This window comes from Euphorbia lathyris, chromosome 1 (genome assembly GCF_963576675.1).
Source record: "Euphorbia lathyris chromosome 1, ddEupLath1.1, whole genome shotgun sequence".
NCBI classification, from domain to species: domain Eukaryota; kingdom Viridiplantae; phylum Streptophyta; class Magnoliopsida; order Malpighiales; family Euphorbiaceae; genus Euphorbia; species Euphorbia lathyris.
Window position 1 is genome coordinate 107,199,527 of NC_088910.1, and position 23,018 is coordinate 107,222,544.

The 23,018-nt window shown below is 37.2% G+C and overlaps 1 protein-coding gene across 2 annotated transcripts; it reads right to left on the reverse strand.

The window, feature by feature from the left end:
- Positions 1-10,882: 10,882 nt before the first annotated feature.
- Positions 10,883-15,705, reverse strand: LOC136210539 (uncharacterized). Of its 2 annotated transcripts, none has more exons than XM_066001834.1 (5): positions 15,354-15,705; positions 14,060-14,137; positions 13,884-13,968; positions 12,496-12,584; positions 10,883-11,406 (listed from the first exon to the last, which is right to left on the reverse strand). In XM_066001834.1, the coding sequence occupies exons 1-5, from the start codon at positions 15,669-15,671 to the stop codon at positions 11,266-11,268; spliced, it is 711 nt and encodes a 236-aa protein (XP_065857906.1). In that variant the 5' UTR covers positions 15,672-15,705; the 3' UTR covers positions 10,883-11,265. The 2 variants fall into 2 exon arrangements, with proteins under 2 accessions (XP_065857906.1, XP_065857907.1); XM_066001835.1 differs by having other exon boundaries at positions 15,365-15,430.
- Between the last annotated feature and the right edge of the window lie 7,313 nt (positions 15,706-23,018).

Sequence of the window (23,018 nt, forward strand, 5' to 3'; positions counted from 1 at the left end):
TTGAAATGGTTACTTTTCCTATGAATTTCTAGTATAATGATACGACACTGTAAACATCTATTAATTAATATTATTGTTGAAACGCTTCTCTGGTTTACTATTCACTCAGAGTTAGAGTCCACCGATAAACCACATCTTCCCCAAACACAGCTTACAACTTTCATCATACCGAGCTCAAACTAAGAAGGGAGAGCTCCCGTGATAGGGATAAATAACAATGGAGTTGGTTTTAATCTTAAATTAACAAAGAGTTTTTTCTCTAACTTAATTAGAATGAGTAAATCTCGTATAGAAAGGTAGAAACCCTGCTCTTTTGGAGAGAGTTTTTATATTTTGATTGAAAAGATTGGGGTTTAAATACCTCCACAAAAGATAATAAAGCTCTCATTAGGGTTGTATTTTATAACTAATGAAGTGGGGTAGGATGGGGTGGAAAGAATAAATGACAAGGTATTCACCTAGTACCCGACTCACACCGCGTGTGACTCATGTTACATGCGGTGTAATTATATTAAAAGGAATACTGCCATCTTGATTCTAATAATAATAATAATAATAATAATAATAGAGTAATAAATAATAAGAATAGGACCCTAAACTAAACCATTAACGAGATGTTGTGTTTCTCTGTTGTATGGCTCTACAGAAACAAACCAAGATTATGGTGTGGAAATGATCCTCCGCTCTCTTTAATTGCATAATTAAATAGATATATAAATGATAGTCTCATTAATTATTGTATTTAAGCTTCTTTATTTATCAACGAGATTTATTGTGAATATAAAAGGGAACATAGCAGACATAGATGTGTTGCCTTGGTTATGTGCTGCCTCTTATTTTGCAAAAATGTACTAGACAATTATTATTATTATTATTATTATTATTATTATTATTATTATTCTTCAATGTAGTGTAGATTTGAAAAAACTGTAGTCTCGTATTTTGATATTTTGAGGACTGAAATTTTTTTGTCATAAAATGATAACTTGTGGTTTTTAATGTTAGCAAAACAATAAAAAAACTTTAGACATATTTGGTTAACCGTTAAATTATAGTTGTTGTTGTTGCAGTTAGTTGATTAAAGAGTTGTTTGATTGGGGTGTTAGCTAATAACGGTTGTTGTTGCTTTTAGCCAGTCAATTGTTTTCTCGTGATGTTAGCGGTTTGTTATTAATTGTTTTTTTTTTTTTTTTTTGGTAAGAAAAAAAATGTATAATATGAGCATTTTTAAATTAATCAATAAATAAATTATAAAATAAAAAATGTACTTATGCAAATTAATAAAAATAATCTAAATAAATAATTTAAAATAAAATTTATTACAATAATAGTATAGAGATAGAAATAATGTCAGCGAATAAACATGTTTTAAGAAAGATAAATTTTGTCAATATTAAATAACTATAAACAGATGTTCATGAAAAGTTCTGCAACCAACTGTTTTTACAAAAAGAAAAAGCTAATAAAAATGTTGTTTTTTTTTTTTTTTTTGGTAGAAAATGAAAAGAAAAACGAACAACAACAAACTACCTAGGAATTAGCCTAGGGAAGCTAACCCCAATTCTATCTTCTAAGAGAAGAGGAGAGATGAAACTAGGAAAAACAGGAAGGGTAGTAACGCCTAACGTCCCTTCATGTTGTTTTTTAAACCTAACCACAAACATTATATTTCATGCGGTTTGAAGTAAAACACTAAGAGAGTGTTTGTTTCTCATGTTTCCACCTCCTGTTTACTGTTTCTCCCCTAAAACCACCTAAACTAGTGTTTGGTTAAAAATTTAAAACAGCTACGGTTTGCTGTTTAAGCATGTTGTAGCCTGAACTAAACAATAAATTTGTAAGATGGGAGATCAATCGTTGAACTTCTGAAGGAAGGCGGTCCTTCCAATCAGGATGATGACAGCCGACGTTCCTTGAGGATCGAACCTCCTGGATGAAGGTTGAACGTCCCTGGATGAAGGTTGAACGTCCCTGGCGAAGGTTGAACGTTCTTGAGGATTGAACCTGTTACAGTGTGGGAAGCGGTCTTCCCACAAACGCTCCGATGCTTAAGTCAGATACAGTCAAATATAGTATTCTTTTCTCTCTCTAAAAGACAACGCCCTCCTCTTCAGACTTAAACCTATTTATAGGAATAAGGGAGGAAGTTACCTGTGAGCTATCGGTAAGAGATCGTGATGAACGTGTGTACAATTATCTAGGACGATAATGGAGTACGTGGGTAGTGGTTATATCAATTGCTCCCCACTGTTATTTTCGGATTACTTTCCAAAATAAGAGTAAGAAAAATAAATTTTCCTAACCGCTCGAGAAATGATTCTTAAAAATGGTAGCACGAATCTTCCTGTCGGGATTATCAATTTTGTACGAGAAGTAAAAACGGAATTAGAAGCAGGAATGAAGAGAAATCGGGTTATTTCTCGATGAGATAGAAAAATTGGTTTTTCCTCCCGTCACCGCATTTTTACGGGATAAGGCTTGGCTTGATTATCCTGACAGTGATAACTTTAATAATTTCTATCTTCACTAAAAATAATGATAGGTTCAGAACCCTACCGCGAGATAAATTAGTATTATAACGAATATTAGAATCCTCTTTCATCTAGGATTCTCAAGTGTACCGATTTTCTCTCCCCCGTGCTTAGTCTGGGACTTCTTTGGCTTCGGAAAAAACTCTGTTTTCAGGGTATCTTTTGATTCTGAAGTTTTATATCTGTGGAACACAAAATTATGTTATATCGGTTAAAGGAATAGGGGAAAAACGTTTTACCAATCTGTAACTTAGATAATTGACTGTACGTTTTTTTTTCTTTTTTCTTTTTTGCGGTGAGGTTCCGTTTTTGCGATTTTTCTATTTTGAATGAACCTATAAGGTTTTTTCGACTTTTGTTTTTTCAAACAGTCGAATCCGCAAACGATTTTTGGGATCGAACAGCCTCGAATCCCTGATGTTTTGCGCTTCTGAATAAAATTGGACTTATAAGTTTTTTTTTAAAACAACCGAATCTGCCAACGCTTAACAAAAAAATGACTCTCGACGCTTTCGAATGAAAAAACGAGCTTCAACCGCTATTTCGCTTGAATTAAAAAACGATCCTCAACCGCTTTTTCGTAAAAAGCGATCCTCAACCGCTTTTTCGTTTCAATTAAAAAGCGATCCTAAACCACTCTTCCGTTTCAATTATAAACGATCCTCAACCACTTTTTCGTTTCAATTAAAAACGATCCTCAACCGCTTTTTCGTAAAAAACGATCCTCAACCGCTTTTTCGTTTCAATTAAAAACGATCCTCAACCACTTTTTCGTTTCAAAAACGATCCTCGATTTTTTCCAGCGACACTCGACTCTAACGCTTTTTCGTTTTTGAAAAAATTGATCCTCTATGCTTCTTGCGATTAAAACAGAAACCGAACCTCTAAAGGTTTTTCGTTTTTAACGCAATTGATCCTTCGTGGTTTTAGGCAGAAGACGAACCTCTAATGGCTTTTTGTTTTTAATAAAATCGTTCCTCCACGTTTTGCGATTTCGAACGAAGCTCGAACATCTAACGATTTTTCGTTTTTAACAAAATCGATCCTTAACACTTTCAAACGAGACTCGAGCCTCTACCGTTTTTTCATTTTGAATAAAAACGATCCTCAACGCTTTTTGCGATTTTAAACGGAACCCGAACCTCTAATGGTTTTTCGTTTTTAACGAAATCGATCCTCCACGTTTCGCGATTTCGAACGAAGCTCGAACATCTAACGTTTTTTCGTTTTTTAACGAAATCAATCCTTAATGTTTTGCGATTCGAATGAAGCTCGAACATCTAACGTTTTTTCGTTTTTAACGAAATCGATCCTCAACGTTTTGCGATTTCGAACTAAGCTCGAACATCTAACGTTTTTTCGTTTTTAACGAAATCGATCCTCAACGTTTTGCGATTTTAAACAAAACTCGAAACTCCGACCTTTTGCGTTTTTTGAATAAAAGCGATCCTCGGGGTTTTTACGAGTTCGAACAAAGACGATTTTCATGGTTCTAACCTTTAATGTTTTCGCTTTGGATAAAATTGATCCTCAACGTTTTTGCGATTTTAAACAGAACTCGAGCCTCCACCTCTTTTTCGTTTCGAATAAAAACGATCCTCAATATTTTCAAACGAAACTCGAGCCTCTACCGCTTTTTCGTTTTGAATAAAAACGATCCTCAACCGCTTTTTGCGATTTTAAACAGAACTTGAACCTTGGCCCTTTTTTACGTTTTTTCTATTTTGAGTGTGGATCGATCTTACGATGTTTTTGCGATTTTTGTCTTTACAAAAAATCGAACCCGCAAACGTCTTTTGCGATCGAACCTCTACGCTTTTTGACGATTTCCATGGTTCGAACCTTTCCATTTTTTCGTCTTAATCATTTTTTAGCTTTTTCTTCTGCTACTGGCTTACCTCGTCTGAGGTAAATTCCTCTTTGAGGTAGATTCCTCTCTAATGTAGATTCCTTTTTTTGCAGGAAGCTCAGCATAAAAGATGCTTTTGATTTGATTTTGATCCTGAACCCTTCTGGATTCAATCATTCCTGCTCCCCAATCACTTGAAATTCAATCTGAATTGAATGTAGATTCCTCTCTGAGGTAAATTCCTCTTTGATGTAGATTCCTCTTTGAGGTAGATTCCTCTTTGATGTAAATTCCTATTTGAGGTAAATTCTTCTTTGAGGTAAATTCTTCTTTGATGTAAATTCCTCTTTGAGGTAGATGCTTCTTTTGCAGGGAGCTCAGCGTAAATAATGCTTTTGATTTGATTTTGTACCTAAACTCTTCTGGGTTCAATCATTCCTGCTCCCCAATCACTTGAAATTCAATCTGAATTGAATGTGATTTTGATGAACTTTATTGATATTGCTTTAATAGAAATAACTGCGTGCACTTTGGTGAAAGCATTTAGCTTTTTTCTACACCATGTGTCTTAACAGCCTTGATAACTGCGTGCACCATGGTGAAAGCGTTTTGATTTTTTCTACACCAAGTGTCTTAACAGCCTTGATCCGCGTGCATTCATGGTCTGTTACATCCATATGTCTTAACGGTTTTGATAACTGCGTGCACTAAGGTGAAAGCGTTTCGCTTTTTTCTACACCGAGTGTCTTAACAGCCTTGATAACTGTGTGCACCATGGTGAAAGCGTTTATGCTTTTTTCTACACCAGGCGTCTTAACAGCCTTGATTCGCGTGCATTCATGGTCTATTACACCCATATGTCTTAACAGCCTTGATAACTACGTGCACCAAGGTGAAAGCGTTTCGCTTTTTTCTACACCGGGTGTCTTAACAGCCTTGATAACTGCGTGCACCATGGTGAAAGCGTTTATGCTTTTTTCTACACCAGGCATCTTAACAGCCTTGATCCGCGTGCATTCATGGTCTGTTACACCCATATGTCTTAACGGTTTTGATAGAGACAACTGCATACATAATGGTGAAAGCGTTAGCTTTTCCTCCATATTATATATATATATATATATTCAGGAGTATGTATCATAAATAAGGTAAGATGAGAGGGCAATCGGTGAAGTCCTGAAGGAAGACGGGCCTTCCAATCAGAATGAGGATGAAGGTCGAGTTCCTTGAGGATTGAACCTCCTTGAGGATTGAACCTCCTTGATGATCGAACCTCCTTGATGATCGAACCTCCTTGAGGATTGAACTCCTAAAGGAAGCCGGACCTTCCAACCAGAATGATGATGGTCCACATTCTTCGATGATTGAACTCCTGAAGGAAGGCGGTCCTTCCAACCAGAATAATGACGAAGGTCGACGTTCTTTGAGGACTGAACCTCCTTGATGAAGGTTGAATTCTTTGAGGGTCGAACCTCCTTGATGAAGGTCGAAGGTCCCTTGATGAAGATGAAGGTTCCTCGATGATGGTTGACCTTCCTTTATTCATAATGAGCGTTGTACAATGCAATTGCTTTGAGCTTCAAGTAATTTGCATTCCATGTCTTGTGGATCTTAGGCGTTGAACTTCTTTAATGGACGTAAGAGGCTTCATCTCTGAAATAGCTTGGATTTTCTCGGCCTCAATTTTTCTTTCAGTTCTCATGTAACCTAACAAATTTTCTGATTGTATTTCGAAAGTATATTCGTTAGGATTTAGCTTTATAGCGTGGGTCTTCAATACATCGAGCACTTTTTCGAGCTTTTCCACATGTGATTCACCCTTCTTACTTTTGATAATCTTGTCATCTACGCAAGTTTCTATGGTATTATCCAACAAAGATTTGAAGACTTTGTTAACCATCATAGGGTATGTGGCTCTTGCATTTTTAAGCCCACAAGGCACAACTTTGTAGCGGTAGGTTCCTCTTTCAGTGATAAGTACAGTTTTCTCTTCATCGGGAGGGTTCATCTTTACTTGATGATACCCCATGTATGCGTCGATAAAACTCAACAGCTTATAGCTAGATGTTTCATCCACCATCTTGTCAGTTTGGGGCAACAGATATGAATCTTTCAGACAAGCTTTCTTCTTCTAAAGCCTTTTGCCTCTCTGGAGCTATTCTTCTTTTCTTTTGCTTGATTGGCTTGATGCTTGGATCAACATTTAAGTGGTGGGAAGCTACCCTCAAGCTTATGCCAGGCATAATTGTAGGAACCCAAGCACACACGTCCATGTTCCTCTTAAGGCATGCGATTACTTCACTCTTCACTTCTTCTGCCATTTTACTTCCAATATATGTTATTTTTGCTGGATCATTTTCTGTCAGCGGTATCGCTTCAACTTCTTCAACTGGCTTTGGTTTTGGCTTATTGTCAGATTCTTCAGAAATCGCCATTGTTTCTGCACTTGCACCATGTTTTCCTTTAACAGAAGAAACGTAGCAGTTGCGAGCCTTCTTTTGATCTCCTCTCACTTGCCCTATACCGTTTGGTGTAGGAAACTTCATTAATAAGTCTCCCGGCGATATCATGGCTCCCCTGCCAATAATTAATGGTCTTCCTAGTATCATATTGTAGGCTAGAGATATAGATTTTACTACCATAAAATTCACCATCCTTGTAACCTTACAAGGCTCATCGCCCAACGTGATTGGTAATTGGATAGACCCTGCCACTTGGACGGCTTCCCCCGAGAAGCCAAAGAGTGGGGCTGACACCTTCTTCAATCTATCCAGAGATAAATTCATCTTCTTGAAACAATTCCAATAGAGGAGGTTGACTGAACTCCCACTGTCAATGAGAATTATTTCCACTGGGAACTTCATTATGGTAGCAGAAACTACCATTGCATCATCATGGGGTATCACTACATTTTCTTGATCTGCAGGGGTAAAAGTTATGGACTCTTCTTCTTGGGCTTTCATCACATTGTTGACCTCATAAGCTTGTCTAACATAAGCCTTCTTTGATGAAGAGGATCCATCTGCCGGTTTGTTGTTAAGAGCTGGAGCTTTATCTTTTTTCCTTTTTTATCATCTTTTGCTTTCGGGTACCTTCGACCATCAGTTTCCTGGTTCTCCATGTACCTTTCTCCTTTTGGGTTTCGTGGTTTTCCTCCTCTCCAACTTTCTGCATAAATGAAATTTTTAAGCTTACCTTGTCGTACTAGTGATTTGATTTCATTCATAAATTTCTTGCATCAATCAATTGAGTGATCTTGAGTCTTGTGGAATAGGCATCTGTAAACTTTTCCCTCACCCTGTCGGCTTTGGGAGGGAATGTAAGAGGCCTTGATCTCTCAATAGCTACTAGGATGTTAGAATGAGGTTGGAGTAAAGGCATGAAACCCTCGTATCTTGATTTAGGGATATGTCTTGATTCATTTCTTCTTCCAACTTCATCTCTTTCTTTTCCTATCTTGATTTTCCCTCGCCCATATGTTCTTCATCACATCCTCGGAAAGAATGAACTTATTAGCCCGGCTGAACAGATCTCCCAAGGTTGAGGGTTGATCATAAGAAAGAGATTTTTGGAGATCTCGCGATCTCGTTCCCTGGAGTATTCCTGCAACTGCCATTCCAGCTTGGAGATCCTGAATCTCCAGAGTTGCAACGCGAAAACTTTCTATGTAGTCCTTCAAACTTTCTTTTTCATCTTGCTTTATTATGAGGAGATACGTCGCATCCTTCTTCCTTCTGGTGTTGATGATGAATGCTTTTATGAATTCTCTTCTCAATTGATCAAAGTTAGAGATGGAGCTTTCCTTTAAGCTATTGAACCACGCGCGAGCATGGTCTGATAGAGTGAGCTCGACACATTATGGCGTCTTCCCATCCGTGTAATAGCATTACCGCTTCATAACTCTGCATATGATCGTAGAGATCACCCTTTCCAGAATAAGTGGCGAGTTGGGGCATCTTGAATTTTTGAGGGAGAGGTTTATTCATGATCTCTCCCGAAAAGGGAATTTTCCTTGCTGCTTGTTCGTCATTGCTCGGAACTAACTTCTTTTGTTCTAGCACCTTTTCAATCATCTTCTTAAGGTTTGTTGTCTCTTTCTCGTTGAACATGGATTCTTGATTATTGTTTTCTTCAAATTTTTTCTTCAACTCTTCATAGTCTGCTAAGGGAACGGTGGGTGGATTAACTCTTGATGGGTCGTGTTGGTCTTCAACGTGTTTAACACGTTCTTCTTTGTTGGTTGGATGTGCATCGTGTTCGTCCGGAATATGGGATGCTTGAGAAGGTGGAACTTGAGATTTCTTGGGAGGCATCTTTTTTTATTATGAAAAGTAGATGATGTAGAATAGATGACTTTTTTATCTTTTCCCACAGACGGCGCCAATTGTTGTAGCCTGAACTAAACAATAAATTTGTAAGATGGGAGATCAATCATTGAACTTCTGAAGGAAGGCGGTCCTTCCAATCAGGATGATGACAGCCGACGTTCCTTGAGGATCGAACCTCCTGGATGAAGGTTGAACGTCCCTGGATGAAGGTTGAACGTCTTCGGATGAAGGTTGAACATCTTCGGATGAAGGTTGAAAGTCCCTGGCGAAGGTTGAACGTCCTTGAGGATTGAACATGTTACAGTGTGGGAAGCGGTCTTCCCACAAACGCTCCGATGCTTAAGTCAGATACAGTCAAATATAGTATTCTTTTCTCTCTCTAAAAGCCAACGCCCTCCTCTTCAGACTTAAACCTATTTATAGGAATAAGGGAGGAAGTTACCTGTGAGCTATCGGTAAGAGATCGTGCTGAACGTGTGTACAATTATCTAGGACGATAATGGAGTACGTGGGTAGTGGTTATATCAAAGCAATAATAGGCTGCTGTTTGCAACAGCATCAATTAGCTGCCTTTGCTCATTGCCTCTACGGTTTAAAATTTATAACCTAAAATATCCTTTTACATGTTTACTTAAAACCTTACCTACTTAGCTTTTTTTTTTTCCGAGGGACTTCATCCCTGATCCCTTCACAAAATAAACACTGTTTTATTTTTCTTTTTAATTTTTTTTGCTCTTTATGGTTTAGAATTTTTTTTCATCAACTCTTAAAAAGTTATAAAAATAGTAAATTTATAACATTTAAAATTTTTATGTTAGCAAATTAATTTTATACAATTTCATATATTACGTTAAAATTGATCTTGCTTGAAAATATTAGGTTAAATTTATACAATTTCATACATTAGGGCTAAATCTGTACTTTTGAAAAGTTAGGGTTAAATTTGACCATTCTCCCTAGAAATATAAATTTTAGAATTATTTTTATATATTTATTTGATATATGTCGATATTAGTCATTTTACATACTAACAGCAACAAGCAATCGTAGTTTTACCAAACACTGATAATCAAACAGCAAACAGCAACAGCAAACAACAAACAGCAACAGTAAACAGCAGGTAAACCAAACGGGCCCTAAACGTTGCTCCAAAAAGTTGATGTGGTTCGAAGTAAAACGCTAAACGTTGCTTCAAAAAGCTGAAACAAACACCGCTAATTATTAATATTTGATAAAATTATGATGAACTGTTGGTGTTGATATGTAAAATTTCTAATAGGGACATATTTTAAATTAATCAACAAATAAATTATAAAAATAAAAAATGTAACACATAAATTAATAAAAATAACTTAAATAACTAAAGAATAATGGCGGTGAAGCTCTTAGCCTAGTGGTTGAGAGCTTACCTATACTTTGGGAGGTCATAGGTTCGAATCACATCTGGGCCTGGTGAAGATTTTTCTTTCTTCTTTAATTAATGTAAGCGCATTGCGCAATGCTTGGAGTGAAATGCTAAAAGCTTCTCCAAAAAGTTGAAACAAACATCCCTTTGTAATATTGTTAAAGTCCGAATCAATTTTGTCATATAATTCATTAGAACAAAAAAAACATTGGAAAAGAAAATTTTCAAAATAATAGCAGAAATAAAACATATTATCTCCTCTCACTCTACATAACTTTTTAATAAAAATGACAAGTTAAATTGATATAGGCTATATATATATATATATGTTAAAATAAAAATGAAATAGAACAAAATGATTGGACAAAAATAATTTTTGACTTTAATAATGACATTAGTGCTCACTTAATTCTGAATGACTAAATTGTTCATTCGCCGTTAGATATAAACTTATTAAACTTATTAAATTTAAACTTATTAAATTTAAACTTTGAAATATTTTGAATGTCTACTATAAAATTCTAACTCAAATCCAACCATGACCAAATTCATACAGGCTTTTTTTTTTTTTCAAACATCGTATGTTGTCATAAATTTTTTTTGACAATATTAAAATGTGTAATCGCAAATGCCACCTGTCATGAGAAACCTATTACAAATTTCTGTTATGGTTGTCTAAAACAATATAACAGATTTGAGATTGGTTATCCATTTTGTACCTAATTTTTTTTTTTTCTTCAAACAATAAAATAGAAATGTTTGATTACGATTAAAAACAATTATTTATAATTATTTTAAAAAGAAAATCAGCTAACATCTCCCACTACCAACAGCAACAATTAATCAAATAGCTACATGTTAACCAAAAAATCCTAAATATTCATATTATAAAGCAAATCTACATAGATAACCAACATGTACAGATCTACTGCAAGCCAGAACAGAATTCTCTTGATGGCAAATGTTATGCCTCATCTCTTGGTCCAGCAGCCTTTTCTTTTTGACTTAGACCAACAATTCTTGTTTCAATGAGAAGTTCCACCTGGACGGATCCAAGATCCGACCAATAGTGTAAAGAAAAAAGTTGTATAATTAAGGTCCAATAGACCGGGACCATAATAGAATTTATCTGGTTGGTTTCAATAGGGTTAATTATGAACTGCAACTGAAGATGAAAGGTTTAACAAAGTTGATAAATTCTGAGGTCCTTATACCCAGCTTCAGATCTACGTCTCCACCACCCAACCAGAAGAAATCAGGACTCAGCCTCACAATTGCTTCATCCAAAATAACCTGACCACCAAACCATACTAATTAAGCCAATTAACATCACTATATAATTCACAGAATTACTTCTCACCTTTTCCATATTTCTCTTTTTAAATGCATGTTTGCTCATGTCCACCACACAAATGCATGCACATTTACAAGTCACACACACATACATACATATCAAGCAAAAAAGTTCCATCGAAACACGTAGCTCAGTTCCAAATGAAAAATCGGGGATTTCTTTACTCACCTGGCAGAAACCATTGATTTGGAACATCTGTGCAGTGGACCATATTATAAAAGTTCCAATTTAACGATGGACCACAGATAGCTGGCGTTGCAGTTGTTTGATATTTAAAAGGAAAAAAGAAAAGGTTCTTCCTACAATTTCTGATACAGGTAAATGTCGAGTATATTATCTTAATTCTTAACATCTCATTCAATAGTTTTTTAGTGTACACAAATCAGCCACACTAACAATAAGCAAGACAATGGTAGGTATCTGCCAAGTCAATTAAATCCCGTGGGCCAACTTGTTCATGCTGCTGCAAGCAAGGCAGAGCATTGTAGTGGAACTGTCTGGAGACAATGTGAAGAATACCTGTGTACAGCTGTATTGCACGGAAACGGAACTGAAAATGAAACCGAAGCGGAAACGGACACCGGAAAAAGTTATTTCTGAAAAACTATAGCTAGAAATGGAAACGAAAACGGACATGAAACGAAGAACTGCTAGTGAAGAAGAATTTCCGTGCAACATAGGTGTACAGCAAAGGCTATAAACCCATATACAGGACCATCTTAATAAGGTCATAAGTTTAGAATACCAGATCCAATATTTCTTAATGTAATCAGTAACCCCCATCCAAATTCTCTTTTCTGGAAATTGAATCATACTTTAGAAATGAATAACATTCTTCCTTTCTAAAATTACTGACACAAACTGAAAAAGTTATAGCTTCCGAAATGTTGAACATCAAAAAAGATACAATAGCAACATAGCATTACCACTAAAGTAATGTGAAAGAAAAAAAATTAACAGATCAATATGCCAGCAAGGATCACAGAATATGCAGATATTTCTTAGATACTTGAAATAAGCATATTTACCGGAATGTCTGTTTTCAAGCCAATACATGTTACAGCATTATGCTCATATCCAGTCAACTTGGCAGATGTCTCCTCAGGAGCAAGCCTCACTGCATTGTTAAAAAGGTTAGTCATTTGATGTTTTCAGCCTTTTCTTTCAAGCCTGCAAATGAAAAAGAAAAGAACTACAAAGAAATGGTGCAGCTAAAATTAGGATGAGGATTGTGTTCAAGCAATAATGTAGCATTTCCTCTTCATTCTCATATTCATTTTGCAAGCCTTTTGTGCTCTGCTCCTCATTATACAGAGGTAATTTTTTTGTTGTGGATAGACTATAGGGCAGTCACTTCAGCTATGGCTTCCATATTTGAGCACAAATTTTCAGGAATGTTACAGGCTATGAAGCACGGATACAGGTACGGGTACACGTATGCTTATGGCAAACGGCATTTCTAAAAAAGATGAGATACGGGTACGGCAAATTTTATATATAATTAATAATATATATATATATATATATATCATTTGTAATGAAAAATTTAAAAGATACATAAATATATAAAGCACAAATCACATTCCTAAAGTCATTATAAAACCACAAATAGCATCTATAATATTAACTAATAAGTCATAGAATCCTTATATTTTTAAAGTTTTTTAATTTGTTAATGGGTGGTGGGTTGATATTACTTTATTTAATTTGTTATATAATCCTTATATTTTTTAAAGTTTTTTTTTTTAAAAAAACCTACAATTTAACTAATTAATTATGAAAAGTATCCCCGAAGTATCCCAGCGTATCCCTGCATGTCCCCTAATTAAAAAAGCAAAAGAAAAAAAGGGGATACTTGTACGTATCCCACCGTATCTCCATCCTCAGAGTATCGGATACGCGTACGTTGACCTCTTAGAAGTATCGGTGCTTCATTGGTTACAGGTCATGGTCATACATAACAACTGACACTTCCCTTCCTACACAGATCATGTGTATATGTTCTCATTGCAGCTGAGTATTCAACTAACAGTTGGCTATGCCCATCAATAAGTAAATCATTCTATTGCATGAGGTACAAATTTATTTACGATTCTTGTCAGCTCCTAAGGGAGAGAAAGAAACAAATCCAAATTTCTTGCAACAGATTCCCCTACAATCTTACACATTCATGAAGGAATAGCATGCTAATTGGAAAACGTGAAAATTGTGAAATAGATAAACTATTGGCAAAATATATCTCTGTTTTTCTATGTTGATTTAGTGCCTAATAAGGCTTGTATTGAAGGAATGTATCACTGTTTATGAAGGTCCAAAAAGGACGAAAGGATGTCTTGGTAATACAACTGCCCTAGTTCAAGAACACAGCGAATTTGTATCAAATGTTTCATCATAAAATGGTTAAGTAAGAACTCACAGTTGAATTTCTTTTTTGCTATCTTGCCATCATTGAGTGCATACAAATAGTTTTTAACAGTTTCAGCATTGAATCGGGCAGTGTACTGCATAAAAGCAGATGCCCAAATATAAGTTTCCGTGGCATCTTATTGGATATAAATCTATAAGTCATAAAATATAAGAAACTTAAGGTACCTGAACAACAACAATGTAATACTTTGAATAATTGCGGTCACTACAGTCAGTAACATTAGATGGAGCCTGTGTATTCACCTTAAAGAAACCAAAAGAACTTTAGCTTAAAATGGAAAGGAAAAATAGCAATTCCAAACTCATGGTTTGGGACTTGAGATATCAAGACTTCGACTTTTTGCCAGTAAGTGATACAAGACTTGCAAATACCGTTCCAACACTGTGACGCTATTCTCACAGAAATGAATTGGACAATATTTTGCAACACTTGTACCATGTGGTAAAGATACAGGATTGTAATTTTTTTATCATATAAGCTAGAGTATGCAGGAAAACAGAATTTTAGATTCAAAATAAAAACTTATAATAATTCATGGATGAAAACACATATAAAGCTATAATGCAGCCAATCTTCACATACTGTTCCCTCACTTGACTATACCAAGGATAATTTTCCGGCCGAAATGCACACCTAAAGTGGTAAGAGATTAACTGATAAAATAGAATGTGAAATTCAAACAATTTTTTTCACCAATGATAGGTAATGAACTTGAGATCTCTTCTCCTTATGTCATTGATTGTGCATCATTTTCCCTTTGTTTTGTTGTAGTCAATCTAGTCAAAATCAAAATATTTTCGCATAGCCTCACAAAGTAAAAACTAAAGAGTGAAAGCACCCTGCACAACTTGTAGTCACTTCTAGACACTCTTTATAGTTCCAGTCTCTCTCTCTCTCTCTAGTTTAGATGTCAATCCAGTTGATTATTTGATGGGCTCTCTTCAAAATTTAAACTAGAATTTTGAAATTTCAGTTGCCATGACCCAACAAGTAACATGTTTTGAACTGATCTAGGACACACAATTCACCAGGTTGCCATATACAAGACCATAACATCATAAAGAAAAAATCAGCATTTAATAAAACGAATAGCCACAAGCTCTCTCAACAGTTCTATGCCACAAAAGCAACATAATTATAACAATACATTACTCATTTTAATTCATTTTACGGTTCTCTCTCCATAAAACTACTGTCTCCATGTATCACTAATACTTAGTTTACAGATACAAATTCTATTTGTGAAAAATCAAATCCTTGAATACGGAACATAATTGGCCGTGCTCATCTCGAAACTCCAGGATTCAACTATATAAATATTTCTTACTCGTCAAAAGTTTGCAAATATCAAACATGATTGATTAGGCATATACTAGTCAGTAGTGAATAAAACTCAAAACACAGAATAATCAAGAAACAATATCTTATAGTTATGCTTCACAATGTAAAATGACAAACCAGAACAATGCTTTTGCAGAGATGATCGACTGAGGAAGCAGAGAGAACTTCCCTTCGAGTCTCGAGAGACCATTCATAGTAATCAGAAGGAACTCTTTTGAAAACGAAATCATCGACGGCATTGGAGCGGAGAATGGAGGAGAGGCGAGCTTCAACATCATCGACGAAGCGTTCATCGGAGTCGTGGTTTGGGGTGGGAGAGGAGAGTGGAAGAGGAGTAGAGGAGGTGTTGCAAGGAAGGACACGGCGTTCTAGGTTGTGTATTCGCTGGAGAATAACGGTTTGGACTTGCTCCAGCTCCGCAAGCTCTGCTTCCATTTTCAATCTTCTCTGTCCGTCAAGAGGAGCGTTCATTGGTGTTTCATGAAATGGACGGCTAAACTTTGGGCTTTGATTAGTTGGGCCTCAGGATGCAGTCCGCCTCATACAACATTTGCCCTCAGAGTAGCTATTCTATAGGTTCCTAAGAATATAACAGAATCTCAAGTTCGAGTCTTAGCGTACATATAAAACTTTAATTGAGAGATGATCCATTTAAAGGGTACCTAACGAGTCTCTAACCGAGGAATCAGACAAACTATAAAAAAAATAGAATAGAACTTTTTACATGAAATTTGATGAGCTTGAAAATCATAATTGTAATCTATATTATCTATACTACTGTATATAGCGGAAACAGAGAGAATTTAGAAGAAGTGTTTTTACATGTTTTTTGGATGAGTTGGCACCCTAAGAGTAAAAAAAATAAAATAATATTCTACATTAGCACATTATTTATTGTCAATTGAAATAATATTCTATATTAACACATTATTTATTTCCAATTACTAACTCATTAATTAAAATAATAGAAGAAAAAGTTACAAGAAGATGAAAAATCACAAAGGGAATGAAATCTAAAACTCACAAATAAACATACATATAAAACATGATAGTATTCCACCATTATACTCATTGGACACCGAAAATCAAAAACCTCTTCGACCTTTAATTTTGATTATGTATTAGTTGTGTTCTTCACACTCTTACAATATACTCTATAATTTTGTTTTTACTCAAATAATATAGTCTTATAATTTTGTTTTTACTTCACTAGGAGATTCAGATTTATTTAGGAGCAATTTCCATTGATAAGCTGTATGAATAGTATTTTCTTCAAGAATTTGGAGAATTTGGACTTTGGTATCGATGGAAATACAAGAGACATTGACAGCTTAAATCGGGAAAAGGAAATGTGTAAAAAATTATAGGAAATTGTTATGTTTCTAAAGGTAATTGTTTGTTTTTTCATATGTAGTAATTATTTTGTTCTCAATTATGTTGTTTTACGCCTCTCGTTACCTTATCTATGTTTTCTTTTTTTCAAAATAATTAAAATAAAGATTTGTAAATTTCAATCTTTTTTAGTATTTGCTAGGTGTAATCGTTTCAATTGTTAAGTTTCACACAATAGTTGTTTACTGAAGTTTAAGATATATTAAAGAAAATAATTAAAGAGGTATTGAAACATTATACTTACAATGAAGTTTATTTCAATTATAAATCATGTTTTTTCATGATTATCATTCTAAGTTCCTTTCTCATTTTTCAGTCATTTTTTTTTTTCTTAATGGAGGGGACGAAACCCCGGAGCACAACAAAGAACAAGCTAAGTGATACTAGTCATCCTAAGAAGACAAGTACCACAAATATCAGAAAATAAGATATCCAGGATGCCTGCAGGGGGCACCTCACACTCGTGAAGACCCAGGGGTAAACTTCCTACATAATTCGCCATCCAGTCCGCGGCACGGTTACCTTCACGGAGAACATGAATCAACCTAACCTCTTCCCAATCCTGTCTTAACAATCTTTGACACTCATCAATCAGCCAAAAGAACCTATGCCTATGATCCTTACCATTCTTCACCAAATCCACAACCACAAGTGAGTCCATTTTGAATACAACTCTACGGAAATGTCTATCCCAAGCAAACTTCAACCCGAAGTACAGACCCCATAGCTCCGCAAGCACATCACTGCAAATACCTAAGTTAACAGCGAACCCTTCTACCCAAACTCCATTGTCATTCCGAGCAACGCCCCCTGCAGCCGCCGGACCCGGGGCTCCCTTACAAGCGCCATCACTATTCACCTTGATCCAGCCCTTCGACGGGGGCTTCCAACCAACCATGACAGTCCTTATACTTCTATTTCTCATGCGCTGCTCATCTAAAAAGGCTTTCTGACATTCCCCAGCTTTACCATATACAAATTCCAGCTTATTTCGACAAATAGCAATATCCAGATCGAACACCGCCGAGCATCTCCACTGCCACAGCCACCAGATGGTGTAGACAAACACGGTACTCCAGCCTATGCCACGCCAATTCCCTTTTTTTACTAAGACCAGCTAACAGCCAAGAACTAAGATCAGCATCGCAAAACTCAATCCAATCCGCAGCAGGTATCAGGATCCGCCAAAGCCCCACAGCCTCACTGCAGTCCCTCAAAACATGCAATAATGACTCCGACGAACCGCACGCTAAGCACACATCAGACTCGCTCAGATGTCTCGCCATCCGAACCGCATTAACCAAAACAGCTTCATACATCAGTAACCAAATAAAGTATTTCAATCTCTCTAGGATTTGCAAATTCCAAATCATCTTCCAATTCTTAGTTTGCATCAAATCCCTCCCATTGACTTGGGTTAAACTAAACACAGATTTGACGCTAAACATACTTAAACTAGTGAGCCGCCACCTCTAGGAATCTTGCTGCTCGTCACAAGGAAAAACGACCATTGATGCCAGATGAAGCAAAGTAGAGCTCGAAATCAGACCATGAAGCATCTCCCAATCCTAGCCCCCTTCCCTCCTCCAATAGGAAGCAATAGATCTACCTCTAACAGTCTCAGGAATCACTGAAATACAATTTTTCTCAAGAGTGTTATCCCCCACCCATCTATCAGTCCAGAATTTCGTTGAAGTACCATTCCCGACGAGCCTTTCAAGCCCATGATTCAATAAAACTGAACCCTGCACAATGCTCTTCCAAACATTACTAGAATTTTGCTTAGCACGAATCTCCTTAAGATCAGACGTACCTCTCATATACCTGTTCCTCAAAACTTGAACCCAAAGGGTCGAATCTTCAATGATTGACCTCAAACCAAGCTTCGCCACCATAGCCAAATTAAACTCTCGTGTGGGGCGAATTCCCAGGCCACCCCAATATATTGGCCGACACACAATGTCCCATCGGACAAGGTGAATTTTACGCCTGCTACCCACACTACCCCATAAAAATTGACGATTCAAACGATCCAAAAGGCGACACACATTTATCGGCATAATCGTCATCTACATAATGTAAGAAGGAATAGAGGAGGCAATAGAGCGAATCAGGGTGGTTCTACCAGCAAGGGATAGACAATGACTCTTCCACCCATTCAGCCTGTTCTGCACTCTGTCCACTACATGCTGAAAGTCACTGCGATCCACACATTTATGGAAGAGAAAAACTCCCAGATACTTACCCAGGTTCGTAATTGGTGCCACTTGAAACACCGCGCAAATCCTAGAAGCAACCCACTCCGGAACATTAGAGGAGAAGGAGACCCTCGATTTGGAGAAGCTAACACACTGCCCTGAAGTAATACAAAAACCATCCAGGACATCTTTCATCGTGATGGCCTGATCTACCGACGCCTGCGCCATCAGCACGATATTATCAGCAAACATCAAATGAGAGAGCTTAGGACCTCTTCTAGACACCTGTATCAGCTTCCAGCTCCCATTCCCAATGGCATCACCAATAAGATGGCTCAGTCGCTCAATACAAAGCACAAACAAATAAGGGGACAGAGGATCCCCTTGACGAAGACCACGGTTCGGGATGAACTCCTGAGACTCTTCTCCATTCTATAGAACTGACATACGCGGAGTGGAAACACAAGTCATAATCAAGTCCACCCAATGAGGAGGAATATTAAGAAGCACCAGCGTATCACGGAGGAAATCCCAATTAATGCGGTCATAAGCTTTCTCTAGATCAAGCTTAAGGATCATGACTCCCATTCTACCTGATCTTCGTTTAAGGGAATGCACAACCTCTTGCACAAGAATAACATTATCAGAAATCTGCCTACCCGGAACAAAACTACTCTGACACGGGCCAATGAGATACTGGAGGTGTTCTTTTAATCTCAGAACTAAGCATTTAGTGATGGCCTTATACAGCATGTTACACAAGCTAATGGGCCGGAATTGGGTCAGGTTAACAGGATTGGCCACTTTAGGAATAAGGGTAATCAGGGTTGTGTTCAAACCCTCCTCCAAAACTCCCGAATTGAGCGCCTTCAGAGCACAAGTGCAAGCAGTGGGCCCAAGGATGTCCCAGAACTTCTGGTAGATAAAAGCCTGGAACCCATCTTTACCAAGTGCTTTAAAAGGGGGCATAGCAAAAATTGCTCTCCTGACATCCTCAGTAGAAAACAGCCTGTTCAGACCATCAATGGTCGTAGCGTTCCAATTCGGAAAACTCTGACAAGTCCTGAGCTTTGGTCTACCCCTCACGTCATCCGTGTACACCCCCTGAAAGTAGCTAACTTCCAGCTGCTTCAGACGACTATCATCCCAAATCCACTCATCCCCAATATCTTGAAGACCATCAATGCGATTTCTCCTCCTACGGATCAAGGTCGAAGTATGAAAAAACCTGGAGTTCCGATCACCACATTTAATCCATTGAACACGCGATTTCTGGAACCAAAGAAGTTCCTCCTGTAGAAGAACCGCCGACAACTCATTAGACAATCGTCTTTCCAATTTAAACAGCCCTCCCTCATTAACCTGACACAACCTTTTTTGAACACCATCAAGACGAGCCATAAGCCTTTTCTTTCTATAGAAGATATTACCAAAAGTGTTAGAGTTCCAATTCTGTAGACTAGAAGACAGATGCTGGAGGCCCTTAACCAACCCATTCGACCCATCCCAGTTATCTCTAAGGACAGCAGCAAAACCAGTGTGTTCAACCCAAGCAGCCTGAAATCTAAACGGAGTGCGGCTACGCCTCGGGCTACCATCCATTACATCAATCAAAATAGGCGTGTGGTCAGAGTTGTGTCTCGGGAGATGCCGAACAATCCCGTTAGGAAACAAATGCCTCCATCCAGAATCACACAGAGCCCGATCCAACCTACAGGCAACACGAGTGCGAGGGGAGCACCCGCGGAACCAAGTAAAATTAGGGCCAACAAACCCCACATCAATGAGCTGGAGAGAGAGAGAGTTAATCCAATTAGAAAAAGAAGCACAACGAGAAGAAGAAACACTTGAGCCTCATAATTTTTCCTCAGCGGATTTAATACAGTTGAAGTCTCCTGCAATAACCCAGGGAAGTCTAACAAAGGACTTCACACTCACCATATCGGCCATAAACTGACTCTTAGCAGCGCCTTGGGGTCTTACGTAAACAGCAGTAAGCTCAAACTTAACTTCGTTTGAGCTACCAACCAGGATAGTGACACATGCATGAATAAACTGGTAATTTTTGTACTGAACATCAACTAGCACATCAGCAACGTCCCAGAACATCCAAATCCCTCCCCTGAAGCCATCAGTTTCCACAATCTCTATAGAAGTAAACCCCATACCTTTCCGAATTTGGTCAGCACGTGAGCCAAGAATCCTAGGTTCAAGAAGAACAACAATAGAAGGACGATGGGTCCTAATAAGATGAAACAGCGACCTCTGGTAGGGGTGCACATAAAAATCCGAAAATCCGAAAAACCGAAAAACCAAACCGAAAATAAGGTTAACCAAAACCGATGGACTAGTATATGGTTTTTAATTTTAAAAATAATGGTTAATGGTTACGGTTACGGTTTTCTTATTCCAAAAACCGCGGTTAACCGAAACCGACCGAATCTTAATTAAATATTAAAAAATAAGAATATATTTATTTATATTTATATAATTATATATTATCCAACTATATTAATTATTAATTAGTTAAATAATTAATTATACTTATCTAATTAACTATATACTTAGTGATGTTTGTTGAAGAAAAAGGAAAGAACATACGAAAAACGAACTTTCAAAATAAAGATAATCTCGTAACAAAAAAATAAAGATAAAACAATAAGATACTTAAATCATATAATAAACAACATACACAATGCCCGAGATTATCAAAATAGAAATAAGAAACTTATCCAATTCTAGCGTTTATCTCATCCAATTTTGCAGCAGAAACTTATCCAACATAAACAACATACACAATGCACGAGATTATCAAAAAAATATTAACCAAATAAAAATAAAAATAGGATGAAAATAAAAATAAGTTTCTAAATTAAAATTGAATCTTATTTTTATTTTTATTTGGTTCATATTTTTTAGTTTCTACTACCATTTCTCCACCTCATTCACTCTCTAGTGCATAGTTCACACATACACAATGCACGCATATCTCTCTTTTTGCCATTAATCTCCAACTCGCTACTGATCCATTATCCCACTCACAATAACAATTAGAATTATTTAATTATTTTTATTTTTAGTTACTAATGGTTAGAAACCGAAATAAAAGGTTAACCGACCGAAATAATTGGTTAACCGATTAATGGTTAACCGAATTAAGTGGACTAGTGTATGGTTAGTGATTTTAAAAAACCGATCACATGGTTAACCGACCGAATTAAGCTTAATGGACTGGTTAATCGACCATGTGCACCCCTAACCTCTGGAAGACCCTTCCTCCAGCGCCAAAGCAATTCCAAATGACAAAATGCATTAAAGGAAAAACAAAAAGAGAAGTAAAGAACACCAACAACGCTTATCTAGAGAGGTGCAACCTCTCTTCCACAACTCCTTCCATGTTCTCTAACTCCCCAGATATCCTACCAGTAGCTAAACATTCACTTTGACTAGAATGGAGGCCGCTAGTCTGTCCCCCAGCATCCGACTGCAACCGAATCAGTTTACCTTTATTTTTCCTTGCATCAAAGCCAGGTGGAGCCAACTTAAAAGCCTTCTTAGCCTCATTCGACTCAGGACCAGCCAAGTCCCCAAAAGATTTCTTGCTCATAAAAGAGCTACTACTTCTAACCACATTCAACCTCTTCCCTTTCTTGTTTCGACTCGCAGCAGCCTCATTTAGCCCCGAGCTAGCAAAGACCTTGCTACCAATTTCCTTACTCTTGCCCCAATCCGAATGGACTCCCTCAAAGGGATTCACATCAACATTCCCAGGGTCAACAGCAAGAGGCTTAAAAGGGGCTCTGACACGAGAAGCTTGCTTCCTTCGGGGCACAGCCATCCAAGGTCCATACTCATGCTCCTCCCGACTTGAAATAGTAGCAGCAGGAATCGGAATTGACTCACTATTGTTTCCTTCAATCATAGGATCCATTATAGGCTTCTTAGTCTGCTCTATTGTATCACTCTCAGCTCATGTCACTCTTGTGCACAAAACTTCATTGACACTAGGCCAGGAGCAAACCTGTCTAAGATGACCATAACGACCGCAGCCAGTACACACGGTATGTAAACCTTCATATTCTACTCTCTACTCCATCCCATCAAGATCAAAACAAGCAATATGGGGTTTCAGCAGGCTAATCTCAACGCAGACCCTTGCAAACTTACCACGATCAGCAAAGGCCGTGTTATC

What these genes read in the sequence shown, in the direction of transcription:
- LOC136210539 (XM_066001834.1), bottom strand. Translation starts at nt 15,671, where the DNA reads ATGGAAGCAGAGCTTGCGGAGCTGGAGCAAGTCCAAACCGTTATTCTC. An exon ending in TCTGCAAAAGCATTGTTCTG is followed by an intron (nt 14,138 to 15,353) that starts GTTTGTCATTTT and finishes GGTTTCTTTAAG; the next exon opens with GTGAATACACAGGCTCCATC. An exon ending in ATTACATTGTTGTTGTTCAG is followed by an intron (nt 13,969 to 14,059) that starts GTACCTTAAGTT and finishes GCTTTTATGCAG; the next exon opens with TACACTGCCCGATTCAATGC.